This window comes from Podarcis melisellensis (assembly GCF_964234715.1).
Source record: "Podarcis melisellensis genome assembly, chromosome: 11".
NCBI classification, from domain to species: domain Eukaryota; kingdom Metazoa; phylum Chordata; class Lepidosauria; order Squamata; family Lacertidae; genus Podarcis; species Podarcis melisellensis.
Window position 1 is genome coordinate 40,906,761 of NC_138543.1, and position 26,815 is coordinate 40,933,575.

Genomic DNA, 26,815 nt, shown 5'->3' on the forward strand with positions numbered 1-26,815 from the left:
GGAAGCCGCCCAGAGTGGCTGGGGAGACCCAGCCAGATGGGCGGGGTACCAATAAATTATTATTAAAAGTTTGAATTTGTGTCTGCAGAGATAACATGCCTTTTCTTCACAGGAAAAATGTTATAAAATAAACATGCAGAGTTGAGGAAAAAAACCTTAATCCCATTGTTCCTTTGCAAATTTATATACACAGAATCAACCCCTTAGCTCTTAAATGCTAAGTTCCAAGAGGTTCAATGAATAGATTGTTTGGAGTGGAATAGATCTGCACAAGTACCTAAGTGTGAAGCAGTAAAAATGAAAGTGCAACCTTGTGAGCAGAATACTCACAATATATGCATATTCATAATAATCATAATTATCTGTCTATGTATTTCTAATAGTATAACCAAATCGATAATTTTTGATATAGCTGTAAAAAGTACTCTGAAAATTTATTATTCCAAAAATGAAACCTTCATCTGGTTGTGAATATTAAGATTATACCAGCAAAAATGACTCCTTCTCTAAAACAATTATTTACATCAGTAAATCTTACTGACTAGTGATTTAAATTGATTTGATTTAAATCAAATCCATGCTGTTTGCAGCAAGATTTTTTTTTAAAGAGCAGAATATTTTGTAAGAGGAAAAGAGAGAACAATAGTTTGCTTTAAAGAAAACAACATAATGTTTAGAGATATCTACCAGACTTTTGGTTGATGCATGCAAGTCAACCTACTTATGACTGGTTAGATGGTGTACTAGTAAGTAAGTAAGTAAGTAAGTAAGTAAGAACAGCCACTTCCTATTTTACTTAAAAGTATTTCGATGAAAGCAAAATGCTTTTGGATTAAAGCAAATTGCTTTTGAAAAAAAAATCTGATTTGGTGTCCTTTTATCAAAGCCCCACCTTTAAATAAATAATTTTCTTTGTGATATTGTGGAGCAAATGCTACAGTCCAAAGCTCATTTACTACAGAGTAAGTTTCATTGAATTCTGCTAGACTCACCTCTGTTTAAATCTGTCAAGGATATGTACATATAGTTGTGGTTTTTGAAGTATTGGGACCAATATAAATTTTAGTGTATTAAATCCTGCTTCTTTTTCTCCAACTTCTAGGCCAAACGAAGAGTTTCCTGACTGCCTGGGTGCCAATAATTCTTGTACCACTACTGTGGTTGTATTTTTTGTCAACTTGGAAGTGTGGGTAGAAGCAAAGAATGCTCTTGGGGTAGTTGAATCTGATCGCATTGTGTTTGATCCTATAAAACTAGGTAAATATATCAGTAGGGCTACTCCTATGAATGATTTCATATCGTCATATCTTCTAAGGAAGATAATGTTTCTTTATATGGTGAAAGAAGGAATAGGGTGGAAGAACAAGACCACCACCTCAGTGTCATACTTCTAGTTAAAAGTCACACTGGGGAGAGTCTAGAAAAGTATGGTAAACCAATGTGCCTGAAGCTGGAAGGCAATGGCTTAGGAAAAATATCTAAAAATTTTAAGAGGACAATAGCTGGCAAAGAAAACTGATGAGACCTGAGAGACTTTAAGCAGGGACTGACCAACCAAAGATTCTGGGTTCATCAAGCAGCCTGCTCCCCTTCCATAATGGGATTGCTAACTCCAGTCATCAAAAGATGCAGCTTCTAACAGTTGGATTTCTGTAGCCAAAATAGATACACCAGCCTTTCTGGAGGTGGCTCCTCTTAATAATTTTAGTTGCTTCTCCTCTAGTTCTCTGATAATGGTTGAGACTCATAGAATGGATCCGAATAAACCAAACAATTGGTTTAATTTACTGGTTTTAGCACAAAGCAAGTGTCACTTGCACTCAGATCAAGCCTATCTACTGTTTGATTTTATTCAACAAAGTTCTTACACAGAGTTTGGGTGGACTGAACCCAAAAAAAGGTACTCAAATGTAGTTTTTTAAATAGAGTTATTAATAAAATTGACCATATGGATTATATATTTCCCGTGTTAAACTAACTCAACTGGCTTCCTGTGCATTTCAGGGCATGATCCGAAGTGCTTTTTTAACATTTTAAAGAGATCTCGACTGATTTCATAATGGCATCCGGTGATTAGCACGTGTCAAATTTCAGAAGAGAATGCTAAATAACTAATCAGTGGTTACAACAAGCACCTTTGAATTCACTTTCAGCACCAGTTAGCTGTTTTGTGCAAGGAGCCTGCCTTCAAAGGGACTTGCTATAACTGATCAACAATTACAGGAATCTCTGTTGAAGTCTGTTTGGGTACCTGGCCCCCTTTCCTGCATGAACCTCTCCTGCAGTTACGATATTCAGAGCTCCTTACATTGTTGCCCCTACTTTCAGAGGTTAGGCAGGTGGCAAATGTGGAATAGGACCTTTTTTGTGGCTATAGAAAACTCACATTCAGGATACAGTCACTTTCAAGTTTTAGGCACCAACTGAAACATTTTCATTTTTCTGAGATTTTATTATTAGGTTGGTGCTTTCATTGCTATTTCTGAGTGTTACCCTCCAATTTTTGTTTTATTTTGCTGTTCACTTTTTTATCAGGTGTTTTATTTTATTGCTTTATATTTACTACATACATTTTTATACATTTTGCAGAGGTTCCATAATGTCAAATACCAACAGTATTGCATCTTTTGAAAGTTTTCCCTCAATGTATAGCACGCCATGAATTTCCGGTTAACTTTCCATAAACTTTCCCATTGTTTCATACCAATATTATACCTAAAATCCTGGGCCCATTTAATCTTGGTGGCTTTAACCTCCTCCTCCTCTTTGACTTCCCAGTCAAGGAGGAGTCGGTATGTATTGGAAAGAATTTTTGTTTTGGAATTGATCAAATCTGTTTCCAGTCTGGGTGCTTCTGTCGAAAAACCCTTTTTTTTAAATCCATCTTAAATGTCTCAAATAGTTGATAGTATCGAAACCAATCTGCTATTTGCTCTCTTACTTCTTCAAAACTTTTTAGCTTTAATTCGTTTGTTTCTTCCTTTAGTAAAGTTTTGTAAGTTGGCGAGTTCCCTTCCGTATTTTTCCTTTTTACCGCGGTTGCCTCAACTGGTGAAATCTTAGGCTCTAAAAGATCTTTATATTTCTCCCAAACCATGTACAGGGATTTTCTAACACTGCCTCATAATATAATTTTAGGTCAGACAGGGCAAAGCCTCCTCTTTCCTTTGCATTGATTAGAATTTGATGTTTAATTCTAGGTCTTTTTCCCTGCCATAAAAATTTTGAGATTTCTTTTTGCCAGGTTTTGAGGCAGCCCGCTCCACCCAGAATCATATAGTTATCCTAAAATAAATTGATGGTTTTTGGAGAGATCCAGATACTTAAGTATTTTGCTTTATTGCAGATCTTTAAGCCAGATGTTTTTTCCAGGTCTTCCTTTTCTTACATTGTTACATATTTAAGCAGCAATTTTGTTTTGGAGAGGTTTAGTTTGAAGCCCGCCACTTCTCTGAAAGTTTGTGCTCCTGTTATAAAGGAGCAAAAGTTGTTCTGTGTACCTGAATATTAGACTTCAAATTAATTGGAACCTATATATTAAAAACAATGAAATGGCCTGTGACTAATTGAGTGCACCTTTTTTCCCCTAGTAAAACCGCTGCCGCCATCCAATCTGTCCCTCAACTCAGGAGAATTTCCCAGAGTCCTAAAGCTATCATGGGAAAACCTATTTCATGAAGCACCACTGGAGCTGAGATTTCAAATTCGATACAAGATCATTGATAGTATAAACTGGATCCAGGTAACCCCACACCCATTATTTGTCAATTTTTTTGTAGCATTTTCTTTTATACAGTTGGTGTGTTTGCATCCAAAGAGCTGTGACAGTTGCATTTTATCTACTAGAATGGTATTTGTTTAAATGAGAGAAAATATAGATTTCAGTTAAGTGTTCAGTGGAAACATTTATAAATTATGTGAAAAGAATTATAAAAAATTCTTGTTGGGAAAAGTGAAATAGAAATTGAAGAATAGGTCAGAAGGAAAATAAACTGTTGAGGAAACTTGTCGATTCTACTTCACAGTAGTTTCTAAGGGATTGACAGGCTGCTGCCAGGATAGGAAAATAAGTTTGACTTGATAATTGTCGAAACTAAATTTTAAAAAATCATTCCAGTAGCACTTTAGAGACCAATTAAGTTAGTTATTGGTATGAGTTTTCATGTGCATGCACACTTCTTCAGATCCCACATAAGCTTTATATAAGCTTGTATATAAGCTTTATATTGATAGCAAATGTCTATCCCTATTGGGATGGGTAATTGCAAGGTGTTGCATCTTTCAGAGGGAGTTATTCTGACTTTTTCCAGTAGTAGTACTGAAACAGCTTAAAACACTGAAACAGCTTAAAACACCCTTTTTAATTACCTTTATTAAGATATGCAATCCTCTTGACTGCCCTTGACCTCTCAGAGGCTTTTTGCCACTATTGGCTATGGTTTTCTTCTGGTGCAACTCAAGGAGGTGGGAGTTGAAGGTACTGCATTACAGTACAGTGGTTCCATTCCTACCTGCAGGGTCACAGCCAGAAAGTAGTTCTAGGAGGCTGTTCCTCAGCCCTGTGGCTTTTGATTTGTGCAGTCACGCAAGGGTCCATTCTGTCTTGTGCTAGTCAACATTCTGTATGAAACTGTTGAGGACTTTTCCTTTGAGGATTTGGCACAGTACCATCACTATGCCAGTAATAAACAGCTCTATCTCTCCATTCTATCTGAATCTGGAGAGGTTGTGAAAGTGTTGGACCAGTGTCTCGAAGCAATGATATAGCTAAATTCCTAAAACCGCTGAAAGGGAAACTTTAAAAAAAAAACAGCAAGAGCTCTTGCTGCAAATTCCTTCTCATTAGAATGGTGTGGTAGAAAAAGGAAAAGGTGCCACAGCAAATATAATGTGAAGCAGTAAGGATCTAGCTCCAAGGGATACTTCGTCTACTTGGGTCTTTTATGATGAAGGGAGAAGGTTCCATCTGCTTAAGAACCCTGTCTCTACCTCCTGCTCCACATGAATTGCAGTACACATTAATTTGTGTGCTTTCACATTTTAAGACTATAAGCTTGGGATATTTTTTAAGACAGTGGAGGCTAAATTTCAGAATCCTGGTTTCAGACAGGATTAATGGCACGTGTGAACTCCTTGGAAAACTAGGCAGCTGCTTGAAACTAGTACTGGGCCAAAGTAGTGCCCAGCCAAATTTCATAGGCTTGAAGGATTGGGGGCAGAGTGAAATCGCTGCAAAGACTGCATTGCGTGGACAGGCGGAGTCCCCAGATCCTGCGCGGTCCCCCCGTCATGTGGAATAACGACTCAAGACAACGTGCTATGGGATTAAATTGGCCACAACTTTATTAAATTTCAAATGTGGGTAGACCTTGGCTCAGGCATTGGGCGTTCTCCCTCCCCAGGTCACCATTCTAGCCATTTTCTTGTACAGGAAAGACCCCTGGAAACACTGCTACACCTTTACAATGCCTTTAATTTATTGTTTTTTAAAAAAAAAATAGAGAAGGGGAGAGAACCCTTCGCTGCATTGTAATGTACAATAGAGCTTTCTGAAATTAACCTTTTCAGACCCCCCCCCAAATACCCATATAATTTCTGTTACAATTTTATTTTCCTCTTGCCTATGGCATGTGATCAGAATCGAACCCACCTCAGTTAACCTCCTGTCAACCTATGGAAATAGGACAATTGGTAGCTTAGCTTTTGTAGGTGGCGAGGGTTTAACTGGATACAGTACCTGACCTGAAAAATATATATTCTGATGCTTGTTATCAACATACCTCAGGATTGCAAAAAAATATATGATGCAACATAAGAATTATTATATAGTTACTTTCTCTCTCTTGATAAGATGTTTACTCCATAAGCTTTCTCAGTTTTTGAAGCAGGCAAAAAACACTAAATGGAGGGTGGAGAGAATAGTGACTAAACAATAGTGTAATTTGAATTTAAGTTCTTTATCACAATTTCATGTTTTATGCTAACGAGGGTCATTCAAACAAAATATCTAAATTTGCTATGCTGATTTTGAGAGAGAGCTTGAAAATTCAGTATAGTGGATGTTGTTCATTCACTAGTAGCACTTCTTAAAGCCCAGTTTCATTTTGGCAGATTCCTCTTGAAGACACAGCATCACACAGAGATTCCTTCTTCATTCAAGATCTCAGACCAAACACAAAATATGTGTTTCAGCTGTGTTGTGTAACTAGTTGGGGAGAGCACTGGAGTGACTGGAGTAAAGAAGTAGTTGGGTTCACAGCTGAAGATAGTAAGTAAGATTCCAAACTTCTCCAGTTTGCTCCGAATTGTCAAAATGTGTTTCTGATTAAAAGGTTTCTACACAATAAATATGTATACATATGTGTAATAACTATGATACAATAGAATGCAATTTGTCATTTAAATCATGAGTAGCAAACAGTAGTTATTAATATTTGCGAATTTACTCTGATGTTTGTTCATCTCTTATTAACCTCCAAGTAATGGTTCAGCATTATCTTGTACTTTATTTCACAATAGATGATGATAAAGCTCAATTTCTCAACAAATTAATGAGTTTTCTTCCTTCTCTTACCTTGACCAAATTTGTCAGTTTTACCATTTGAACTGTAAATCATCCCTGTATCTCAGAGGGTTGGTTCCCCCCCAGTTATAGCTGATTACCATATGGCCAGCTGCTAATAAGTACAGTAGGCCTGTAACTTACAAGCATTTACCTTTACACGCATTTACAGCTTTACACACTTAACAAAATAATAATATAATTAAAAAGGGGAACCAGGAAAAAAGACTTTGGCAATTCCACTCACCATTGCACCCAGTGTGTTTTGACTATATACAATTTCAGCTTTAGGGACGATTCCCAAAACATAAGCTGAGGGCTTACTGTGAATCACCAGCTCTCTATCTTCTGACAGAATCAGATCTTTGACACAATCAAATAAAATAATTATTGGGTTCTAATTTCCTCTATTTCACAGATTACCAACATACAAAAAAGATTTTACTTTTGGAGAAGGCCAAATTATTTGGTGCCTATCTGTATTTTAGCATTAATTGTACAACATACTTGATTTGAACCCCTATAAATGTGGTTTAAACCTTAAAGAGATTAAGAACTAACAAAAATTGTTTATAAAACAATTATTCTAAGTTGATATTGAGAGTTTGATTTGGAACATGTTTCCAAAGCTATTTACATGTTCATTGATACTTGAAACACCAACTCTTATTCTTATTTGGATTGGTAGTTAGTACAAGATAAATCAAAATCCATGAACATGCTGTATGTATTCCTAAAAAACTTACTCTAGAAATAAAAAAAAATTATAATGACTTTCTGTATCTGCTTTCTTATCTTCCCCACTCCCTCACTATATTCCTAACTGGTGGTGAGTAAAAAGTTTGGGCCTTTTAGCCTGCCTGGGTCTGTCTTTCCTTCAGATCACACAACTGTGATCCTTACTTCAGAAAAGCTGTGGGAGCCTCCCAGCCACTTTTCCTGGCTGCTTGTCCCAAATCATGGAGGTGATATCAGCAGACACATGCCCAGCTGTATGTCACAGCCGACCATTGGATGACCAGACGGCAGCTATTCTTCATGTTCCATCTACTGCAACAAAGCACTTGTGAATATATATATATATATATATATATATATATATATATATATACTTGGATCTTTTTCAGTACGCTACATATATATTAAAGAAAAATGAATAAAAATGAATAGTGGGCTAAATAAACATAATTCTTAAGAGAGATGTTTGTCTTTATCAGAACCAACTAAAGGACCAGATCTGTGGAGGAAGATTAGTCCTGTTCACTCACCAGAAAACTGGACTCTGGTGCTGATCTGGAAGGTAAGTAGTACCAAATTTACTACACTGCATGTCTGATTTCCTCATGTTCTCACTAATATCTGTCATCTGCACACAAACATAATTCCTGTTATATGTAAACTCATGATACTATAACACTACTGTAAACACTTTCTTCTAGGTGGTAGCTTCTTTCACAACATATTGCACTCAGGATATATTGAAGTGTAAGATATGCACACGTGTAGCTTATGAAGTAAAAGGCTCATGTATGTCACATTTGCTACTTGTCCGTTTTTAAAATAAACAGGGATGAAGATCTTATGCTTTCTTAGTCCTTGCTTCTGCAAACTGCAAGTTGTACAGGTATATATGTAAACATATACCTTCTCCGTAAACATGGCACACATGGATGTAGTTTCTGGATAACAGTTCTGTGAAATACTGCTTGAGAATTGTCCATGTTTGGCTTATGAGGCAAAATTATTTTGAATGAGGTGATTTATTCTCTATGAACAAAACTTTAACACGTAAGCCTGATCTCAGCAAGTTACAAGATAGTGTGTTCCTGTCATAATGGATGAGAAGCATGAAATGATGTTAGCTGGAGCATTGTGCCCAAGGCCAGATGGTAAATATCATGTCTGAGTAGGACTTTGGAAAAGGTATCATGCATAGCTCTGTAGTAGACAAGCTTTGCATAAAAAAGGATCCTTGTACAATATTGGTTAGGATCTTGGTTAGCAAGTCTGAGAAAGGCTCTGCCTTAGACATTGGTGAGCTGCAGCTCATCAGAATAGATGGTTCTGGCTTAAGTGACAGCTAAAGGTCTTACTCTCATTAGCTAATCTCAGATGTTCACATATAAACTGTCAAATAAAACAGATCTTTTTCTATTTTGGACAGGAGTTAAATCCTTCTGAAGCTAATGGAATAATTTTGAAATACGATGTATCTATCTTGGGAAAGCCACCACTTCATTTTCAACAGCAATTCTACAGTCTGAACACCACACAGCTGACTCTAAATGTAGAAAATGGGACATATGAAGTGAGAATTAAAGCATCAAACAGTGTGGGTGAATCTCCTGCATCAGTTTTGCTGATCCCAGCAACTAACTCAAGAGGTAAGTTTTCCCACATGGCATTGAGTATATATCCCACTTTTTTGCCTACTTCACACATCCCATTAGAAGGGTCGCATGTAAGATTAAACTAAACGGTCAACCACAACACTTAAGTGAATGCTACTGAAAAGTTTGTGCTGCACTCCTTCCTTGCTCCTGCTGCACGGCGAACAAAAAAAGTTTGCCTTGTCATGTCATCTGAACCCAGGTCCTTGGTTTGTTTTGCTACACAAACTAGGAGCAGCAGCCAAGGTTTGTGCTTGCTGCTTGTGGTTTGTTAGGGGAGAAACAAACCTCAAGCCTGAGTTTGGAAGACACAACAAAGCCAGAGAAGTACAACAAGAACTTTTTAGCTACATGCTGCACATTCCCATTAAATCATAGCTCGTTTCTAACTATGGTTTAATGTGATGTGTAAACTGGATCCCCACAAGAGGAGAAAATGTTAACTTATTGAAGGATATCAGTCATTCAGTTTCTGTTTGTTTTCAAATTAGCATTCCATCTGTCCAGTTCATTTTATTTTATTACATGTATAATGCACCTTTCTTCTGTCATGGAACCCAAAATGGCATACATGGTTCCAGGCCATCTAGGTATTTGCCATACCCAGAACTGCTTAGCTTCAACCATAAGGTGGCTTCAGATAATGCTGCTGCTTCCTCATCAAATCTCTTTTCTTTTAACTTAAGATCCAGGTGCTTTACAGGATAGCTTCTAAACGTTTGACTTATTTAAGGCAGTGTAGGCATTAGTAAATGGAATCAAGCTTGTGAGACTTGGCATCTTCATTCTAACTTGGACAGTACCAATACAGATTATTTATTATGAAGTTATAAACCGCAACAAAATAAAACCAATACTCCTACAAGCATCTGTCATGGATGCTTTAGCTGAGATTCATGCATTGCAGGGCGTTGGACTAGATGACCCCTGTCGTGTCTTTAAAATTTATGGATCTATGAGAAATAAAATACTATAACATACAAATACATTAAAATGGGTTGTAAGTCTATAGCTGAGAGGAACAAGTGGGGATTACATATCTGGTATCTGTAAGACTTCCTCTGAAATACGTGGCACCACCTAACAACTGAAACAGGAATAAGTACATATTAAAAACGTATTTTATTCCCTTACTATATACTGCTATATTTATATGGCAATTTCTCAGTGTGACAGATCTGTCCACTAATATGTCATTCTTATTTTTTGCTTTCAGCCATTGCAGCACAGTAGCTATTAAGGAGCAATGAAAACTTTATTAAATGTGCTTCAAAATGTAAACTTTTGAATTCTCTTTGGGTGTCAAAACTTGAATTGTAACTTACCTTTGATGCTGTTTGATCTGTGACCTTGGGCGTCTGCTCAGGCTCTATTAACATTTTGTTGTAGTGAAATATAATTACAGCTCTCCAACAACCCCTTTTAGTTTTTTAATGTTTAAAATGTTATAGAATGTTTTAGAAATAAAAATACTAATTGTATTATTTCTAATGTTTTAGAAATAAAAATACAAATTTAACAGTATGTTTATGGTCATTTCAGCTCCTGTGAAAAATCTTACAGCATTTCCTAAAGATGGCAAGCTCTGGGTAGAGTGGACAGTTCCTAAAACTGATGTTAATAGATACATAATTGAATGGTATGAAGAGTGTGACAATTTGACATGTGCTAGTGAATGGCAACAGGAGTCTGGAACGAAAAATCGCACATTTTTAAGAGGTAACTCTCAATATTTATAAACTCTTGGGTATTTATAGAGTACACAAACTTTTTTATACCTTAAAGACATGTGATTTTGTTTTTTTTAGATAAAAAGGCACTTGTAATTAGACATCTTTTTAAATATAAAAGAAATATAAATATGTCTATAATAGTTGATCTTTCCAAGCTCCTGTCACACATGGGGAGGAATTCCTTTAGGGCACTTTTTATAGGTTGAGAGAGCTGAATTCAGTGTTACAGCATGCCAGTTTTGTCCTTTTGTGAAGTCTTATCAGTGTGTGTGCCCCTCTTTGCCAATGACTGAGCTCTGAATAAAATCAGTCTCCCTTTCATCATAGTCCAGAGGTGATCCTGCTTCTCATCCCTTTTGTGTCAAGTGAACATATTGAAACCTGCAAGAGAGACAACAGAGCTCAGTAGCTACACTAACAACAGATGGGAAAACAGACCTCGGGTGTCACAGCTATGCTTCAGGATTACAGTTTTCCAGTATAGTTAAGAAACTCTCTGACACTGCATTTACTAGGGAGCTTCACAGATTTTCATAGAGAATGCTGTTCTGTCCCCACCCATGGATAGCTTGGTCATCGCAACCCCAAAAAGTTCCCTTTTAGACATTTCAGATAGAGAATAAGTATGAAACATTTGCACAATCACTTGCCAGCATGTCCTATATAGCATCCAAGATTCATTCTGATGTATTTTAGAATAGCTTCTAGGCTGTTCAGCTGACTTTCCAGGTGTTTAGAGTATTTGTACCCCACTCCTCAGCTGAAAACGCTCCTGGAGTGGAAATGAAGGGATTTGATTAAAGGTATGCAGGGAATTGATGAACTAGTGTTCAAAATGGAAATGTCAGTGGATCTATATATTTGAGAATATGCAAATCTGATTTTTAAAATTATTTCCTTAGGAGGCATAAAGCCACGGAAAAGCTATAAAATAAGTGTGTATCCATTATATTCAAATGGTCAAGGAGAAGAAAGATCAATACAAGCATACCTTGAAGAAGATGGTACGTTTAAAGCACCAGAATTTCTCTTGCATCACGGTAGCCAAAAACGTCTTCGGACTTCTGCATCAATAGGTGGCATGACTGCATTGGGCAGATGGTGTTTTCTGAGAAATTAACTCGCATTGTGCAGCTAGCTTAAGGGTTGGCCAAACCAGATTCATGTGGTCATATGGTTTCTATTTTAAATGTGATAAGTAAAGAAAAACCTCCAGAGTCTTTAGCTTTCTTCTGACGTGACTAGTGATCTAGTGTTTACTCATGTGCTCCTCTCCCCTTTGCTCTGGAAATATTTATGAAAATCTGTGATAAATGGCCTATACTTTTTAAATGTGGAGGTTTTTTACTTTTTATTCTCTGTACATAGTTATTAATATATGGGCTCTTATGCAAACCTTGTTGTCTTCGTTATTATAATTTCTTAGAACTCTCAACAAAATACAGACTTTGAAAATTAAAGGTTCTTCTTTTCTTACAATACAATCAGCCATAGTATTTCATTTGCCAGTATACCTTCAGGCTTGTTCTATATTAAAACAGATAAAATGGCATTTTAATATAACAAACTTAAAATAAGCAGTTATCTAGAATTTGCGCTTCAGAATTAATTTTTCAATATTTTCCACTCATAGCACCTGCTATAGGTCCCACTGTTCGCACAGCAAAAGTTGGAAAAACTGATGCCCTTATTGAATGGGAACCTCTTTCAGTAGAAGAACAGAATGGATTTATCAAATACTACAATATAATTTACAGAACAGCTACTGGAAATGAAACAGGTAATTGAGTTTTGCTTATCATGTTTAAATATATGATTCAACTGAGATTACTTTTTCTAAAGATATTTTAAGATTTGCTTTGCCTTTTTCTCTACCCATAAACTCCAGACATTTTAAGTTAGCATTTATGTCTGCAGCAGCATCATAATGTATAGAGATGTAGCACAAATGTAGTAATTGCTATACCTCATTATGCATATGTTTTTTGCTGGCTCATATTTCTGGGAACAATTTTTTTCTTTTATAAAATCATTCCTTTTGACTGTGATCTATAGGAAGGAACTTTCAGTCATAAATTAAGCTCACTTCCTTCCAATTACTGAGTCGTCTCTCTTTGGTGTGGCTTTTAGCCTTTTACAACTTCCGTGAAATATATAAAAAGCTCTTCAAGCTTTCATAGCCTGACAAGCATAATATGCTCTATGTGAGCTTGTTTTGATGATCTGGAGGTTGCAAGCTGATGTAGAATGCAGAGGATACCTCTTGAAAGTCATTACATACACTGGAAAGTCATTAGGCATTAAAGCATCTGGATGTTTGCTGACTTTTCTGCAGCCTTTTGTGCACAGCACCAGATGCTCATTTTGACTAATGAGCGGCATAATCTAAGTATCTTACCTCCTCCCATGTGCCCTACCGCAGCCCTGAAAGATAAATGGAGAGCATGCTCGTTTGCCAAGATAGTAAGGTATCTCAGCAAATACTTTTTCATAGATTTATGCCTTGGAGTTTCTTCAAACCTTTTCATTTGATAGAGAGGAGGATTTCTCCACACATGCAGAAAGAAGGGGGAGCTTGTGGCCTGCTTCAGAAGTAACATTAAACCATGGTTTTGCACTACATGGATAAGCAGAAACAGAAGCAAGCCATGGGTGACCGCTCTCCTCTTCTCCAGTGTTGACTCCAAAGGGATTGAAAGCACTTCACTTGTTTTAAAGAAACTTGAGTTTATCATTGTTTCTAAACTACGGAAATGCTGGTTGGTTTAACATATAATTTGCTAAAAACAAACCAAGATCAAATTGTGGTTCCTGATCTTGGTTAGTATAGTTTAACTAACAAGAGTTTAACCAGTTCAGGTCTAATGATATTCTGGTTAGTTTTAAAAAAAAACCTGGAGGGGATGCTTCCGGTCCCCTTGTAGTCATGCCTGGAAAAGGAATGGGGTGGGGAGTACATGAGGCTGAAACTTGCTTCTGCTCACATAACACTAAGTCATAGCTTAGCGTTATGTAGCACCAGTGTTCTCGTAGCAAATTTCATTATTGGTGTGTTAAATATTTTTGTTTAAAAACACTTTTGAAGTTTAATCTTAAAGTGAAACATACATTATTTTACACTTCTTTTAATTTTTTAATTTATTTAAATGAAGGTCACAAACTTCTAACAAGATCTGTTTACATTTCACTTCTTTTCTAGTAGAGTATTGAACTTGAAACAAGTACTGTTTATTTGGTGATAGGGGTGTTATAGAAGAGTTTTATTTACCAGGCATGCATGTTTAAGTACAGTCTTCATATTTTCTTTTTATTTGAATCATGAAAATTATAACTGATGGGTAAAACTGGTTTTGCTGGTATAGTGTTAATACAAGAGCTGTCTACTGTTTTGTATAATGCATATCAAATGGGTGATTTTCATTTCCAGTTGTGTTTGTGGACCCTTCTAAAACGGAGTACCCACTGTCGTCCTTATCAAGTGACACTTTATACATGGTGCAGGTAGCAGCATACACAAAAAATGGAGGGAAAAGGGGTCCTGCTTTTACATTTACTACAAAGAAATTTGGTAAGTTCTTACATAAAATGTTTAATATATTTAATTGTTGAACTGCTCAGGACCTAGTATGTATTGGTAGCGCCACATGTCTAGTTTCATAGTTTAAGTAGTACTCTGGGACTGTATTCCACACTTGATAACCCTAACTTGATGATCAAAAGCAACCATTCGTCTCATCTGAAAGGTGGCTTGGGTGGCTGTCCATCCATCATGTGATGCCATCTAGTGCCCAGTGACAGAAATGGCACTTGAAGTCAAAGCATCTGCTTAAAAGAACTGGAAGGAATAGAATACCTGTGCATTGACTGAGTGCATTCCCTGTCTTTGGACACTAGGTGGCATCACACCACACAGGTTGGTTGGTTGGTTGGTTGGTTGGACACTCACTGAAAACATGAATTAAGATGGGTCGATATTATGACATGTTTTCTCACCTCTGCATATTACCTAGAGATACCTTTTTGCATTATCTTCACATACTTAAGAGAGAGTCTTTTGAGTGGCTGTATCCGGGTTTTGGAACTCCTTACAGCAGAGGCTCATAGACCTAGCCCCCTTGTTGATGGCCTTCTGCTGCCAGGCAAAGCCCTTATGTAAGTGGGCATTCGGCCTGCCAGGGTGGATTTGTTCTGCCATATTGCTGTAATTCATGTTCTCAATTAGTTGTCCTTTCTTACGTTTTAAATCTGTTCTTCCTTTCTTTTGATATTTTAACTGTATTACTGCTTATTTTGTGTGGATCAGTTTTTATTCTGGATTTTATTGTTAGTCACCTTAGGCTTTGCCTTATTATTTATTTTTAAGTAGGGCAAAAGTGTAACAAAATAGAAGATTTTGCTTATTATGCCTTAAAGCTCATCTAAATCATTTAAACTTTTTTTCTCTCAAGCAAAGAAGACTAGAGTCAGGTTCTGAAAGACTTAATTTATACTAATGGATTTCATGTTTTTAAAATATGATTGTACTAAGCACAGCATTTTTAGGGAGATATTAAAAACATCTAACATTTTGTCTTTTACCTTTTAGCGGAAGGAGAAATTGAAGCAATTGTTGTCCCTGTGTGCCTAGCAATCCTGCTATTTACTCTTTTAGGTGTATTATTTTGCTTCAACAAACGAGATAGGTAAGCATCCTTATTTCAATACATAGCATGGAAAATATTGCTGCCTTAACACTGAAAGAGGTATTAGGCAAAAGTTCTGAGTTTGCTCTGATTGGTTTTTTTTTTCCCTTTCAAGCCCAGGGCTGTATTTCCTCATGGGCTGTCTTGAGGCAGGGAGGGGCTGCTGCTTGACACTGGTGGAGACAAAATGCCAGAGGAACAGATGATGTTCTTTGGATAATAGGGTACATTGCAGCCATGCAAAAGGCAGAACTGTGTATACTCATATCTCTCCATCCAGGCAAGCAAGGGCAGCTATCACAATTCGAAGGCATGTACCAGCCAGGCAACAGCAGTAGAGCACAGGGTCTGGGAAAGGAGTATAGCTTGGGGTGGGTCCCATGTTCACATTCAGGCCCTGAGCCTGACATTCCCCACCCCTGCTTTTTGTAACCCTACAGAAAGAATTTATAACACTACTCATATTTTAGTTGGTGTATGTGTGTGTAATAATTTACATATTACCTTTCAGCTCTTGAAAGTACCCTCAATACAGTTCATAGCATTAAAACAGCTGATGAGCAGATTCACAACCTGGTTGGAATTAAAGCAAGTCAGAATCCTTTAGAGAGCCAGTGTGGTGTAGTGGTTAAGAGCGATAGACTCCTAATCTGGGGAACCGGGTTCGCGTCTCCGCTCCTCCACATGCAGCTGCTGGGTGACCTTGGGCCAGTCACACTTCTCTGAAGTCTCTCAGCCCCACTCACCTCACAGAGTGTTTGTTGTGGGGGAGGAAGGGAAAGGAGAATGTTAGCCGCTTTGAGACTCCTTAAAGGGAGTGAAAGGCGGGATATCAAATCCAAACTCTTCTTCCAAACTCTTCTTTAACCCACCTGCCTAAACATTGTTGGAGTGGGGGAGTACAGTTATCTCCTTTTAAGCGAATGTTCCACAGCTAGGGTGCTGCTGCAGCAGCGAAGGCCGTTCCATATCCTAGCCAGCCACGCCTCCTATGGAGATGGCACATGGAGCAGTGCATCTGGCTGTGGTGTGGAACAGAACCTTCTTGGTTGTGTCATGGATTGCATTCTTTGTTTAGAAATAAAGAAAACAGACTTTTGTAGTTTCTGGGCCTTACTGCCCCTTCCTTTTACAGCCATAGTGATGCTAAGTAAGGAGAACATTCCAACCTGGCCCAGTGCAAGTCTCTCCTGGCTTCCTTTTCTCAGCCAGAGCTGCCCTCTGTGAAGGTGAAAAGGCTGGCAGTGGTTTTCCAGATGTAGCATCAGACCTAGAATACTTGAAACACCTTCTGTCTGCATAATCTTTTCCCCTATTCACAAGGTGTGGCCAAGACCACAGGACCCCTGTTCACCTATATACAGAGCTCAAAAATCATAACATTAAGAATCCGAAAGTTGGAGCTTAACATTGGTGTAGGTTTTATCAGTAGGCACTTGCAATTGCAATGCAATGACTTGTCTCTTGATCCTTTGCCAGCATCAAGAAGCACATCTGGCCTAACGTGCCTGATCCTTCTAAGAGTGTTATTGCCCAGTGGTCACCACAAACGCCATCAAAGGTAAAAACAAAAACAGACTATTCTGAAGTACTTTGTCGTCCTCATCATTGTTTATTTGTATGCTGCCTTTCCATAGTTAAACCACTAATGTGGCAGTAGGATGCAACTGTCCTAAGTGAAAGGATAGTAATGGTTGGGAAAGGGAAGTGAAAACAGGCTAGAAATAAAATATTTTATTGTGGAATTTAATAGCATCCATTCTTGGGATATGAGTATCCCTGCCACAAAAATTCTTCATAGTCCAACAGTAACTGTGACTTTGTGTTTAAAACAGGACTTGCATTAACAGAAACCAAAACTAAGAAACTGAGTCTTCAGAACAGTGTAGAGATGTTACAAGTTGGGGGGGGGGATTTGGAGTAGAGAGCTCATTTCTAGTAATGAAAACAAATTCCTGGGCTGAGAGGCACTCAGAGGTGCTCTTGTCTTCAATTCTAAGAACACCTCTGCCCCTCTAATCCACTGAAATGTGCTTAGCTCCAGCTGGTGGATCTGTGAGGTCTGAGAAAAAAACAAAGATCCTGCAGGCTTGAAATCTGCCTACTCCTTTAGGGAACATGGAGATTGCTACAACAAACTCTAATGTATTGAGATTTAAAGATGAAAAATAAAAAGGAATACCCAGGTAGATGCAAGCTCCAGCACTTCTCATTTGAAAAGTTGTGGAGGAGGGAATTATTGCTCCATTTTTGTATCAGTAAACATGGAAGAAACTTAATATTTTTAATCCTTTAAGTAGAAATAATAAATTTGCTATCCTGGAGAGAATCCAATTTTATATACAGAAACTTTTTGAACCATGTTTGGGGAATAATGCAAATAAGGCAGTAGCGCTGTTGTGAACTTTGAATAATTCAGTATTTAGGTGAGAGGGGGTTAAAGTCAAAAGACTGAATTGGAGCTGCACTAACTCGCTGCTCAAGTAACTGTAAGTCCTAGAAGGATTTTTGAGTGCATGCTAATGACAGCATAATATAGATCCTGAATATAGTTAATCAAGTTGCATCATTTAAAGGTAGCATTAATTAAATCTGTGGTTTTTTCCTTAGCATTTTCATCATTCCAAAGATCAGATATATCCCGAAGGCAGCTTTACTGATGTCAGTGTGGTTGAAATTGACAAGAAGTCATTTTCTGAACAGGATCCTAAGCCTTTTGACTTGCTTAGAAAGGAGAAAAATGCCTCAGAAGGGCACAGCAGTGGTATAGGGGGGTCATCCTGCATGTCTTCTCCTCGACAAAGCGTTTCTGACAGCGATGAAGGTGAACCTGCTCAAAATACTTCCAGCACTGTGCAGTATTCAACTGTTGTACCCAATGGCTACCGGGACCAGATACCTTCAGTCCAAGTCTTTTCAAGGTCTGAGTCAACGCAACCTCTACTAGACTCGGAGGAGAGGCCCGAAGATCCGCCAGGGCTGGGAAGCGACAACTCGACACCAAGGCATCGCTATTTCAAACAGAATTGTAATAACGATGATACAGTCATGGAGGAGCCTCATTTGGATGGGGCAAAACAGATTTCTCCAATAAATGAGGAAGATGCTGCTGGACCTCAGACTTTGCAAATGGGTAGCTCTGGCCCAGATGAACATGATATTGCCTTAGCAGGTGCTTTCCACCCAAGCCCCAAAGGACTAGCTGCAGAGTTTGAAACAATGAGAATAAATGCAGTGACAGAGGATGAGGTCCCAAAGTGTTACTTACCACAGACTGTAAAGCAGGGTGGTTATATGCCCCAGTGAGGAGACACTGCCACCAGTAGATACTGTTACATTATTGGTTCTGATAAGTTAAACTGTTTTTTTAATCTTCTGCTGAACAATTCAGGTTCATTTATGGAAGAAAACGTGGACAACATGGGTTTGCGGACTTTGGTTTAAGTTGAAAGTTTCCACCCGTTCTTGCAGAAATATTCCTTCAAGCACTACATGTCACTCAACTTTTCAGGCAAATTAGTTGCCATTCAGTTTTCTTCTGGGGCATCACACTTCTTTTAAATTAAAATGGAACACACCTCGTTTTGCTAGAGGTAACGGCATAGAGATGGAGACTGACTGTGAATACCTTCTTACAGGATGAAGAGATTAGTGTATTATATTATGAAATGTGCTCTTTTCATCAACCTTGTTCTCAGCTTTGTAAAAGTACAGTGTTTTATACTGGAACAACTGTGCTTTTAAAATAATCTGGAGACCAAATCTGTGGCCAAACCTATGGCAGAATCAAAATATTAGATGGCATCTAATATTCCCAGATTAATGGACCAGAAACACTTTGTTTGGAAATGTGCCCTCCTTGCCAGTCAAGAACTACAAGCCAGTGGAGTGAGATATTTACATGAATCGTGACTATCAAAATACTATTAACATCAAATGCCAGTATTTCATACCCTTCCTGTCTTGCAAATTGAGCCAAATCTACTGCCGTTTAAACACTTTTAGAACTCATAACCTGTGCACTTATAAGTGCACTTTTTTGCTTTTTATCAGGATAGACTTGGGTGAAGTAAACATATTTAATAATAGATAATGAAGTTATATAGTAAGTGTGTTTTTAAGGGGGAAAGTCCACTGCTCTTTCTGACTGCCAATGCCAGGTTCTAGTATTCCCTGCTGCCATTATTAATTTGTAGAACAGAAGAAGAAAACTGCATAGCCATGGTGGACCCACAAAGACATCCTGAAGAACTGCAATATTGGCACTCTGCATGGAGGGTTTTCTCTTTCACCAATGAATAAATCTAGAAACATTTCTTGCAGATTCTGTTTGTATTTAATATAAAATCATTAAGTTGAGACTAATTTTTGAAGCAATCCAAAAGCACTACAATTGTTTTAACAGGAAATAAAAGTTAATTTGATTCTTCCTCAACAATTTAACTATGGTAGTGATTGTGTTTTGAAATCTCAGTGGCTTTTACTTTATAAGCTCTTGCACTGTAATTGGTGGCTATGAAGATCAGCCAGCCAGTCTCTTAAGAATGAATAGCTGTAAAACACATTTTAATGTTTTAAGGGTTTCTTCTATAAAAACAATTGATTACAGCAATGTTCTTGGAGTTCATAAATTATAATAATGAATTTGTGCCATAACCACCTCCAGACTTGTTTTTTTATGTTGAGCTAATAGATTTACTCTTCACCTGCTTGTAGTGCATGGCTCCTTAATGCCACTTTTATGATGCAGTTATACTTCATCCAGTGCTCTAAAAATGTAATGAATGCCAACAATATTCAGTCCATAGTTTATTGTGATTTTTCTATTTTTCAGAAACAAATCTTCCCAAGATTTATTTTGGGGGAAAGCAAAGTTAACACTGTGAATAGTGTTCTGGGTGCTTAATTAAACCCGCAATCCTAACACCTTACCTGGGAGTAAGCCCCATTGTGCTTTTTGAACTTGTTCTATACAGGCCCCAGTAAAATAAATGTAAGCTTCTCAGTGGCAAAAGCAGTCTGTTGTGACCATAATACAGTCTTCTTGTATGGTATCACAAGTGCCAGAATCCCATTTTATTGATTGAGCTGTCTGTCTTCATGTTATTCTCCAACACAGACAATTTAGTTCTACAATCACCTTACTTCATTACAGTTAAATATAGTTTAAAACACGTTGTTTGAAGTTTAGACTTCGCCTTTCCTTTGGCAAGCTTACCTCACCAAAATTTAAAAATATTTTAAAATAAAATTTAAAAATGGTTCTTCAGTGGAAGTACTCATGAAAAGTTTTATTGAGCATTTTCAAAAGTTTGTCACAGGGTATGGTATGAGACAACATGGAACTATACCTTGCTAAAGCTTAGTAGGTTTAGGTCTGCTCTGTCCTGAATGGGGACTACCTAAGAGTCATGTGTGCCTTGTCTTGGGTTCCATAATGAAAGAAAGGCAAGCTATAAATTGTTTTCCTTCTCTGGTACTCTAAATGCGCTATCCCTCTTGGTGATTTGTTATGCAGAACACAAAGTATTGTCTTGACATTTATTTGGGAGGGGCTGTCTCAATCAAATCAATGCCACTAACAGTGCAATCTTATACATGTCTACTTAAAAATAAGTCCCAGAGTTCAATGGAGCAAGCTTCCAGGTGTGTATGAAATCAGAATTCTAGCCTAAAGTTAGCAATCATATGCACACTTCCTAGTTCCATTGAAACCAGTGGGATTTAACTTCTGAAGCTTTTCTGGTGTGCAGAGAGGAAATGTCCAATCACCCATTGCCTGTGAAAGTTGGGCTTTAGTTCCACCTGGCGGTTGAAGGCAAGATGAACTCTTGGGAAGAGGAAGCTCCCACAATTCAGTTTACTCCTGCCTTTGTGCATTGTTTAATACACCATTCTAATGTTGAAAAGCGAGTTTTGAGATTTTGCTTCATTTGGCCGCACCAAAAGCTGATTTGTGACAGTAAAAAATAGCACCTAACATCTTCCTCAGGCATGTCAACACTAAATTCCCTGAATCCAGTTAACAGGCAATGTTAAGGTAAAAGGTTATTTACATGCTATATATATATATGTATGTAACTTTGTGGGGGAGATTTCACATGTGACATGCTTATTTTCTGTATTAAGAAAGCCACACTGCAGAAATTGACCTTAAAGCACTGCTTTCAAAAAATACAGAACAAAAAAAACCTTAACGCCTGTTTTTAAACCAGAGTTCTGAAGCAAGCTGAAATAAAAATGTAACTTTTTTAAGGTTAAGTATTACCCATTCCTTTGTGAGAGATAGAATTGTTATGTAATAAAATTCTACATGTAATTTTGTTCATAAAATTCAAACTAATGTGGCATTAAGTGTGACTTATAATTAAACACTGTGGTTTACTTTATCATGCATGGATTTAAACCAGATTCTGTTCTTAAATACTCAGAATTAAGGCTGAGTTCAGTAGGACTTGCACATGGATGCCTTGCTTGCATTTGGTGTCAGTGGGGTGAAACAACAAATACCTTCATACAAGCTCTGGGTTCAGATGTTCTGGAGCAATGCATTCCCTAACTCTGTATAGCATTTGTACATAGGCTGGTTGCAGGGATAGTACGAATACATTAACAGTTTATGCTGATACATGCATTCCATCCTATGTAATATGCTACCCATGTCTCTTTCTCACCCAATACTGCCTCCTTATGTTGCTTGTTAGCTAAAGTGATGGACAAACAAAATGAATGGAGATATACCATGCTCTGTTCTGACTGCTGGATGGAATGTTATCTGGAGAACTTTGTATTTAAGTCTACAGAAAAGTGGAAAACCTCATTTGATTTCAAAACAGCTGTGAAAATTTGATGCTGAACATCAGTATTGTAGCTTACTGCTCCAGACATCAATCTGGTAAAGGTTCATAAACACCTTCTGATTGTCAACTCACAGTAATGCACACAGTGCTTAATTTTTCATCAGGACCTGTCTGTGCTGCAGCTTGATACAACCATTTACAATCATTCACATGACTAATCTCTGTACTCTAGGAGGAAGGTTCTTGTCTGGGGCAGTTAACTAAGATGTACTTCCTACTTCCTGTCTGGCTTGGCTAGATGTGACCTGTTTCAACCAAGACCATACAAATGCAAGAGAAAATCTCAAAGATAAGGCACGGTCTTGAAGTTGCAGTCACTCAACTTCAATAGGTCACACTTTAGTGAAGACAACCTTCCACACACAAAAAGGAAAGCTGTGCAAACATCTTTCAGGCCTGCCTGGAGCAATTCCCAGAATTTCTTGGACAGTTGTTTCAGGTCAACTGACAGTCAATTCAGCTCCCAACTAAGCACTGACATGTAGTCAGCTGCTAGCATAAACAAGCCCTTGGCCATCCCTTATATAAGAACATCTGATACCCATTATCATCTCTATATAGGTGCATGTTTGTCATCCTCACAGTGTTGTGCAAACTATTGTTAACATATCTGTGTAGCCTTCAGTGTTTTTGGAGTACCGTATGTTGTATGTGTATGTTGCTTTTCTAGCTGCATAAGACTGAAGTCATACCGTAATTAAAAGTTGTCTTTTTGTTTCTCAATATTTCCCAGCAGTGTTTTGCTTTGTGTTTGTTTTGTTACATTATATTCATTAGTGCAGTGGCTATAAAACTGTAGGTCCTTATATACTGCTGTGCTGGAAGAGAAATATTTTGGAAAAGTCTCACCTGTTTGATGCAGCCACCTCTGCCCTCTAAAGCAGATTGACATTCAAAGCATTGATCCCTTCTCTGCCACTATATGGGTAGCAGCATCAATTGGAGAGAACAAGGATGCAGTGGGCTTCACTGAGGTGGTCTGTGCTACAGCTGAGTTAGAATCTGTAGCACAGGCATTGTTTACTGATTAAGAAACTCATGAGTGTGAAGGCTACCTCAAATTTTAATCCAGAAAAAGGAACTGGTCCAGTTATTGAAAGTATGGGGGAAACATAGGATGGCATGCAAGGTAGCCAACATGATGCTCTCCTGCTGTTGTGGACTCCTCAACCCAGCCAGCATGGCCAAGAGTTAAGAGATAGAAGTTGTGAACAACAACACTTGTAAGGTTGGCTATCTCTGCCCTAGAGGCCACTAGGTCAGAGAACTCTTGCCCCTTCACAAGTCCATCTCCTTTGTGCAGGACTACTGTAGATTCCGCCGTATTAGGCAACTGGGTGTATTAGACGACCCCCCAAATTGGCAGCTGCAATTTGGGGGGGTCGTCTAATATGCCCAGTCACCTAATACACTGGGCAGCTCCGCACCGGGAGAAAGCTGCCCGGTGCAGAGCTGAGCCTGCCCACTGCTGCTTCCGCGGCGGGCGGCAGACTCATCGCCGGGCGGCTTTCTCCTGGCATGGAGCCCGCCCACCTTATACCCGGCGTATAAGGCGACCCCCGACTTTTTAACCTATTTTCCGGGGTTAAAAAGTCACCTTATATGCCGGAATCTACGGTATTTGTATTCTATCATCTTGTAGGAACTAGGATGAGTTCGGTGGTCAAGTCCGAAACGGTCCAAAAACGGGCTGTACAAGTATAACAACATAGCTTGACTTACCAGAGATACTGAAAAGGTTCCTCAAGACTTGCAGAGAAGCTGTCCCTCTTCCTTGAATCTGAAAGCCTGAGCTACAGTGGGAACTAAGAGGTCTGTGAAGGGCAAACGACAGCTCCCATCTTTCTTTGGGGGAAGCCATGACTGCTCAGGTGGCATAAGAATGTCTTAAATGTATGGTGTGGGTAGAACCTCTAATGTTGCTTTACTGAACCAATTCCCCACTCTGCCACACAAAAATCTAGCAATGACTAGTTATGTCCTAATGCTATACTGCATTATCTTGCTTCACAATAGAGCTGTGAAGTCAACAACTGCACAGACACTAGCAATGACGAGTTGGGAATAGGCAAACCCTGTGGGAGTTATCTGGCAAAAGTGAGGTTAATATGAAAAACTGGCATTTTTCTATTACCATTGGTTGCCTGAACTAGTCACAGTATACTCACATTCTGTTCATGAAATGGATTGTTTCAAGATGTCCTTGAAAGATTGAACTCCACTCCTATTCACTTCACTCCAGTCTCACTTGTTACTCAGGGCTGAAACATATGCTCTCCCGTCACTTGCAACTTCATAATAAAGCCACCTAGAATTTAGCAGACTATTTAATGCTTTAATTGGCATTTTTTTCCAGCAGCTCAGAGTAGGATGGTACATTAAATAACAAGTCTCACACCAATATTTACAAATTTGATCTTGTTCATGTATCTTGTATCAATGTTTTGTATATGAGCAATTGATGCAGCATTTCAATATATACCATATTTGTTAATATTTATGATGTTTGTCCTCACAATAAATCTGTAGTGTACATCACTATTGTTTCCACTGACACATGGAAACTGGGGTCTTAAGCCATTGAAGCACTAGTCAGGTGTTCATTAACTGTATGAGCAGAGACTGACTGTGCCAGTTCCACATCTGACTTTCACACAATTTAAACGGGGCTTGTAAGCCTCTTAGGCTGAATGCAATGAAAGCCTCCCCCCAGATCAGGAATTCAGACTGCACAGTTTAACAGGCTTACAATCCCCACTCAGACCTTCCTGCGTTGAGCAGTTGGGGCAGCTACAACCTGTCTAGATACAATGTCTTGAATAGGCAAATTTGTGGCAAAAGCAGCACTTCTACTATATAGGAATACCAACAGGGCTGCCATCTAGAAAGGGCATGTAGATCTCCTGGCTAGGGCGTGGGTAGATAAAAAGGCTTTTTGGTTTCCCAAGGACCCAGGTCATCACCGCAGTTGATTGCGTGCCATGTGCTTAACCTCTAAAAGTGGCTGGCGTGGTCAGCTTTGGTAGTTGTGATCACCTGATCTGGGAATGCGATGGAACAAATTCCAAGTCCCATCCTTTGCTCATCATTTCAGCATCTGTTTGGACAACTAACAGCAATTGTGGGGGGTTATAATCTATGGAGTTTATTTGTGGTGCTGTCTCATTTCACCCACTCAACATCTACTTGCACCTTGCTGCTGTATTAGGAACACCTACCACCAACAGTATGCTAGGCAGTCTGCAAAATACAAAAAAATGATACAGAACTTGGCCTGGCGCTTATATTATCTTCATCAGACGTATAAGAACCTGTGGTGCTGAAGATGCTGGTGACCTCTGGCCACATTGTTGGAGACTAAAGAGAGTCGATTCTAGCAACATACAGAAGGCTAGAAGTTCTAAAATCCTGGTCTACATGCTGTAATTGGTATGCATGGGCCCTATATTTCCACAGAGGGTTTGGCTGCGGGGGGGGGGGGGCTAGAAATAGAAAAAGAGCTGCCTAATGGATGGAGAAATAGCTATCATACTTCTCATTTTGACAAGATCTTTGGAAGCTTCTTCTCTCTCTCGTCCTTTTTCTTTCTGGAAAGCCTAATATGCTTTCACAATGCTTTCAGCAATATGCCCTAAATAGATTAAACTGGTGGTTTAGCAACCAATAATGCCAAATAGCTTCAAATGGACAAGTAAGCTGAATGAAGTTGGACTGCTGTCATGATTCCTCTACTACAGGAAAGGCTGAAACCACAACTTGGCTAGTTTTCAAATTCTTCGGCTAAAAACATTTTTTGCCAAACCTGACAAGTCTTCCCATATGAGAAGATACATGAGATTCAAACATCCAATGTGAAATGGGAATAGAATGCATTTTTTTTTTCATTTACCTATATGCAAACCAAGTAACATAAGACTCCACAGTAAGGAGGATTGAAACAATGGAATATTTGTACTATGTATGTTTTGGTATCTATCCAAATAAGGTACCATATCAGTCACTTGAATAGGATTTTTGCCTAAGGAACTTTGTCCTTAATGCTTTTATTTTTCTTTTTACTTTGTTGTATACAACCCATTGTATTTTAAAGTCATACCCAGAGGAGACCCACTGACACTTAAGTCTTTTGACTTCAGTAGATCTATGCTGAGTATGACCTTGTGGGATACAGCCCCATGTTTATTATTGTTTCCTTTGAAGGAAATTCCATTTAACTTTTCAATTACATGCTTTGATTCCCTCCCCCTGCCTATTCAACTATGCTCCCATGCTTACCAGGTAGGTATGAAATATTAGGATTAAAATCATTAGAGGGTTTTTAAAAGGTGCTCTGGTATTCTAGAACACTTTGAGGATTGTGAGCATTTTTAAAAATATGTTTTCGATCCTCTGGTGTCAAAGCTTCCCAGTTGACTTTCTCCCCACATTCTGATGGCCGCAGAGGTTTGGGATGCAGAGAGATCGCCACCCCCTCCATCTCTGATCACTCTTTCTTTGGGTAGAGGATGTGGGGGAGAAATATAGTGCCTCCATATGAATTGCACTACTTTGTTTTTGCTAATGAACAGTGGCCCATGGAAAGCCATCA

General features: G+C 38.4%; 1 protein-coding gene across 1 annotated transcript in view; it reads left to right on the plus strand.

Moving 5' to 3' along the window:
* The window catches only part of IL6ST (interleukin 6 cytokine family signal transducer), a 32,965-nt gene extending 10,013 nt beyond the window's left edge, over positions 1–22,952 (plus strand). The window contains exons 5-16 of the mRNA XM_081929639.1: positions 1,103–1,257; positions 3,591–3,742; positions 6,112–6,268; positions 7,780–7,862; positions 8,727–8,946; positions 10,495–10,671; positions 11,588–11,689; positions 12,319–12,465; positions 14,113–14,253; positions 15,271–15,367; positions 16,847–16,928; positions 17,978–22,952. Of these exons, the coding sequence (XP_081785765.1) occupies positions 1,103–1,257; positions 3,591–3,742; positions 6,112–6,268; positions 7,780–7,862; positions 8,727–8,946; positions 10,495–10,671; positions 11,588–11,689; positions 12,319–12,465; positions 14,113–14,253; positions 15,271–15,367; positions 16,847–16,928; positions 17,978–18,673 (2,209 nt within the window). The 3' untranslated portion in view covers positions 18,674–22,952. The remainder of the gene's footprint in view (positions 1–1,102; positions 1,258–3,590; positions 3,743–6,111; positions 6,269–7,779; positions 7,863–8,726; positions 8,947–10,494; positions 10,672–11,587; positions 11,690–12,318; positions 12,466–14,112; positions 14,254–15,270; positions 15,368–16,846; positions 16,929–17,977) is intronic.
* Positions 22,953–26,815: the final 3,863 nt, after the last annotated feature.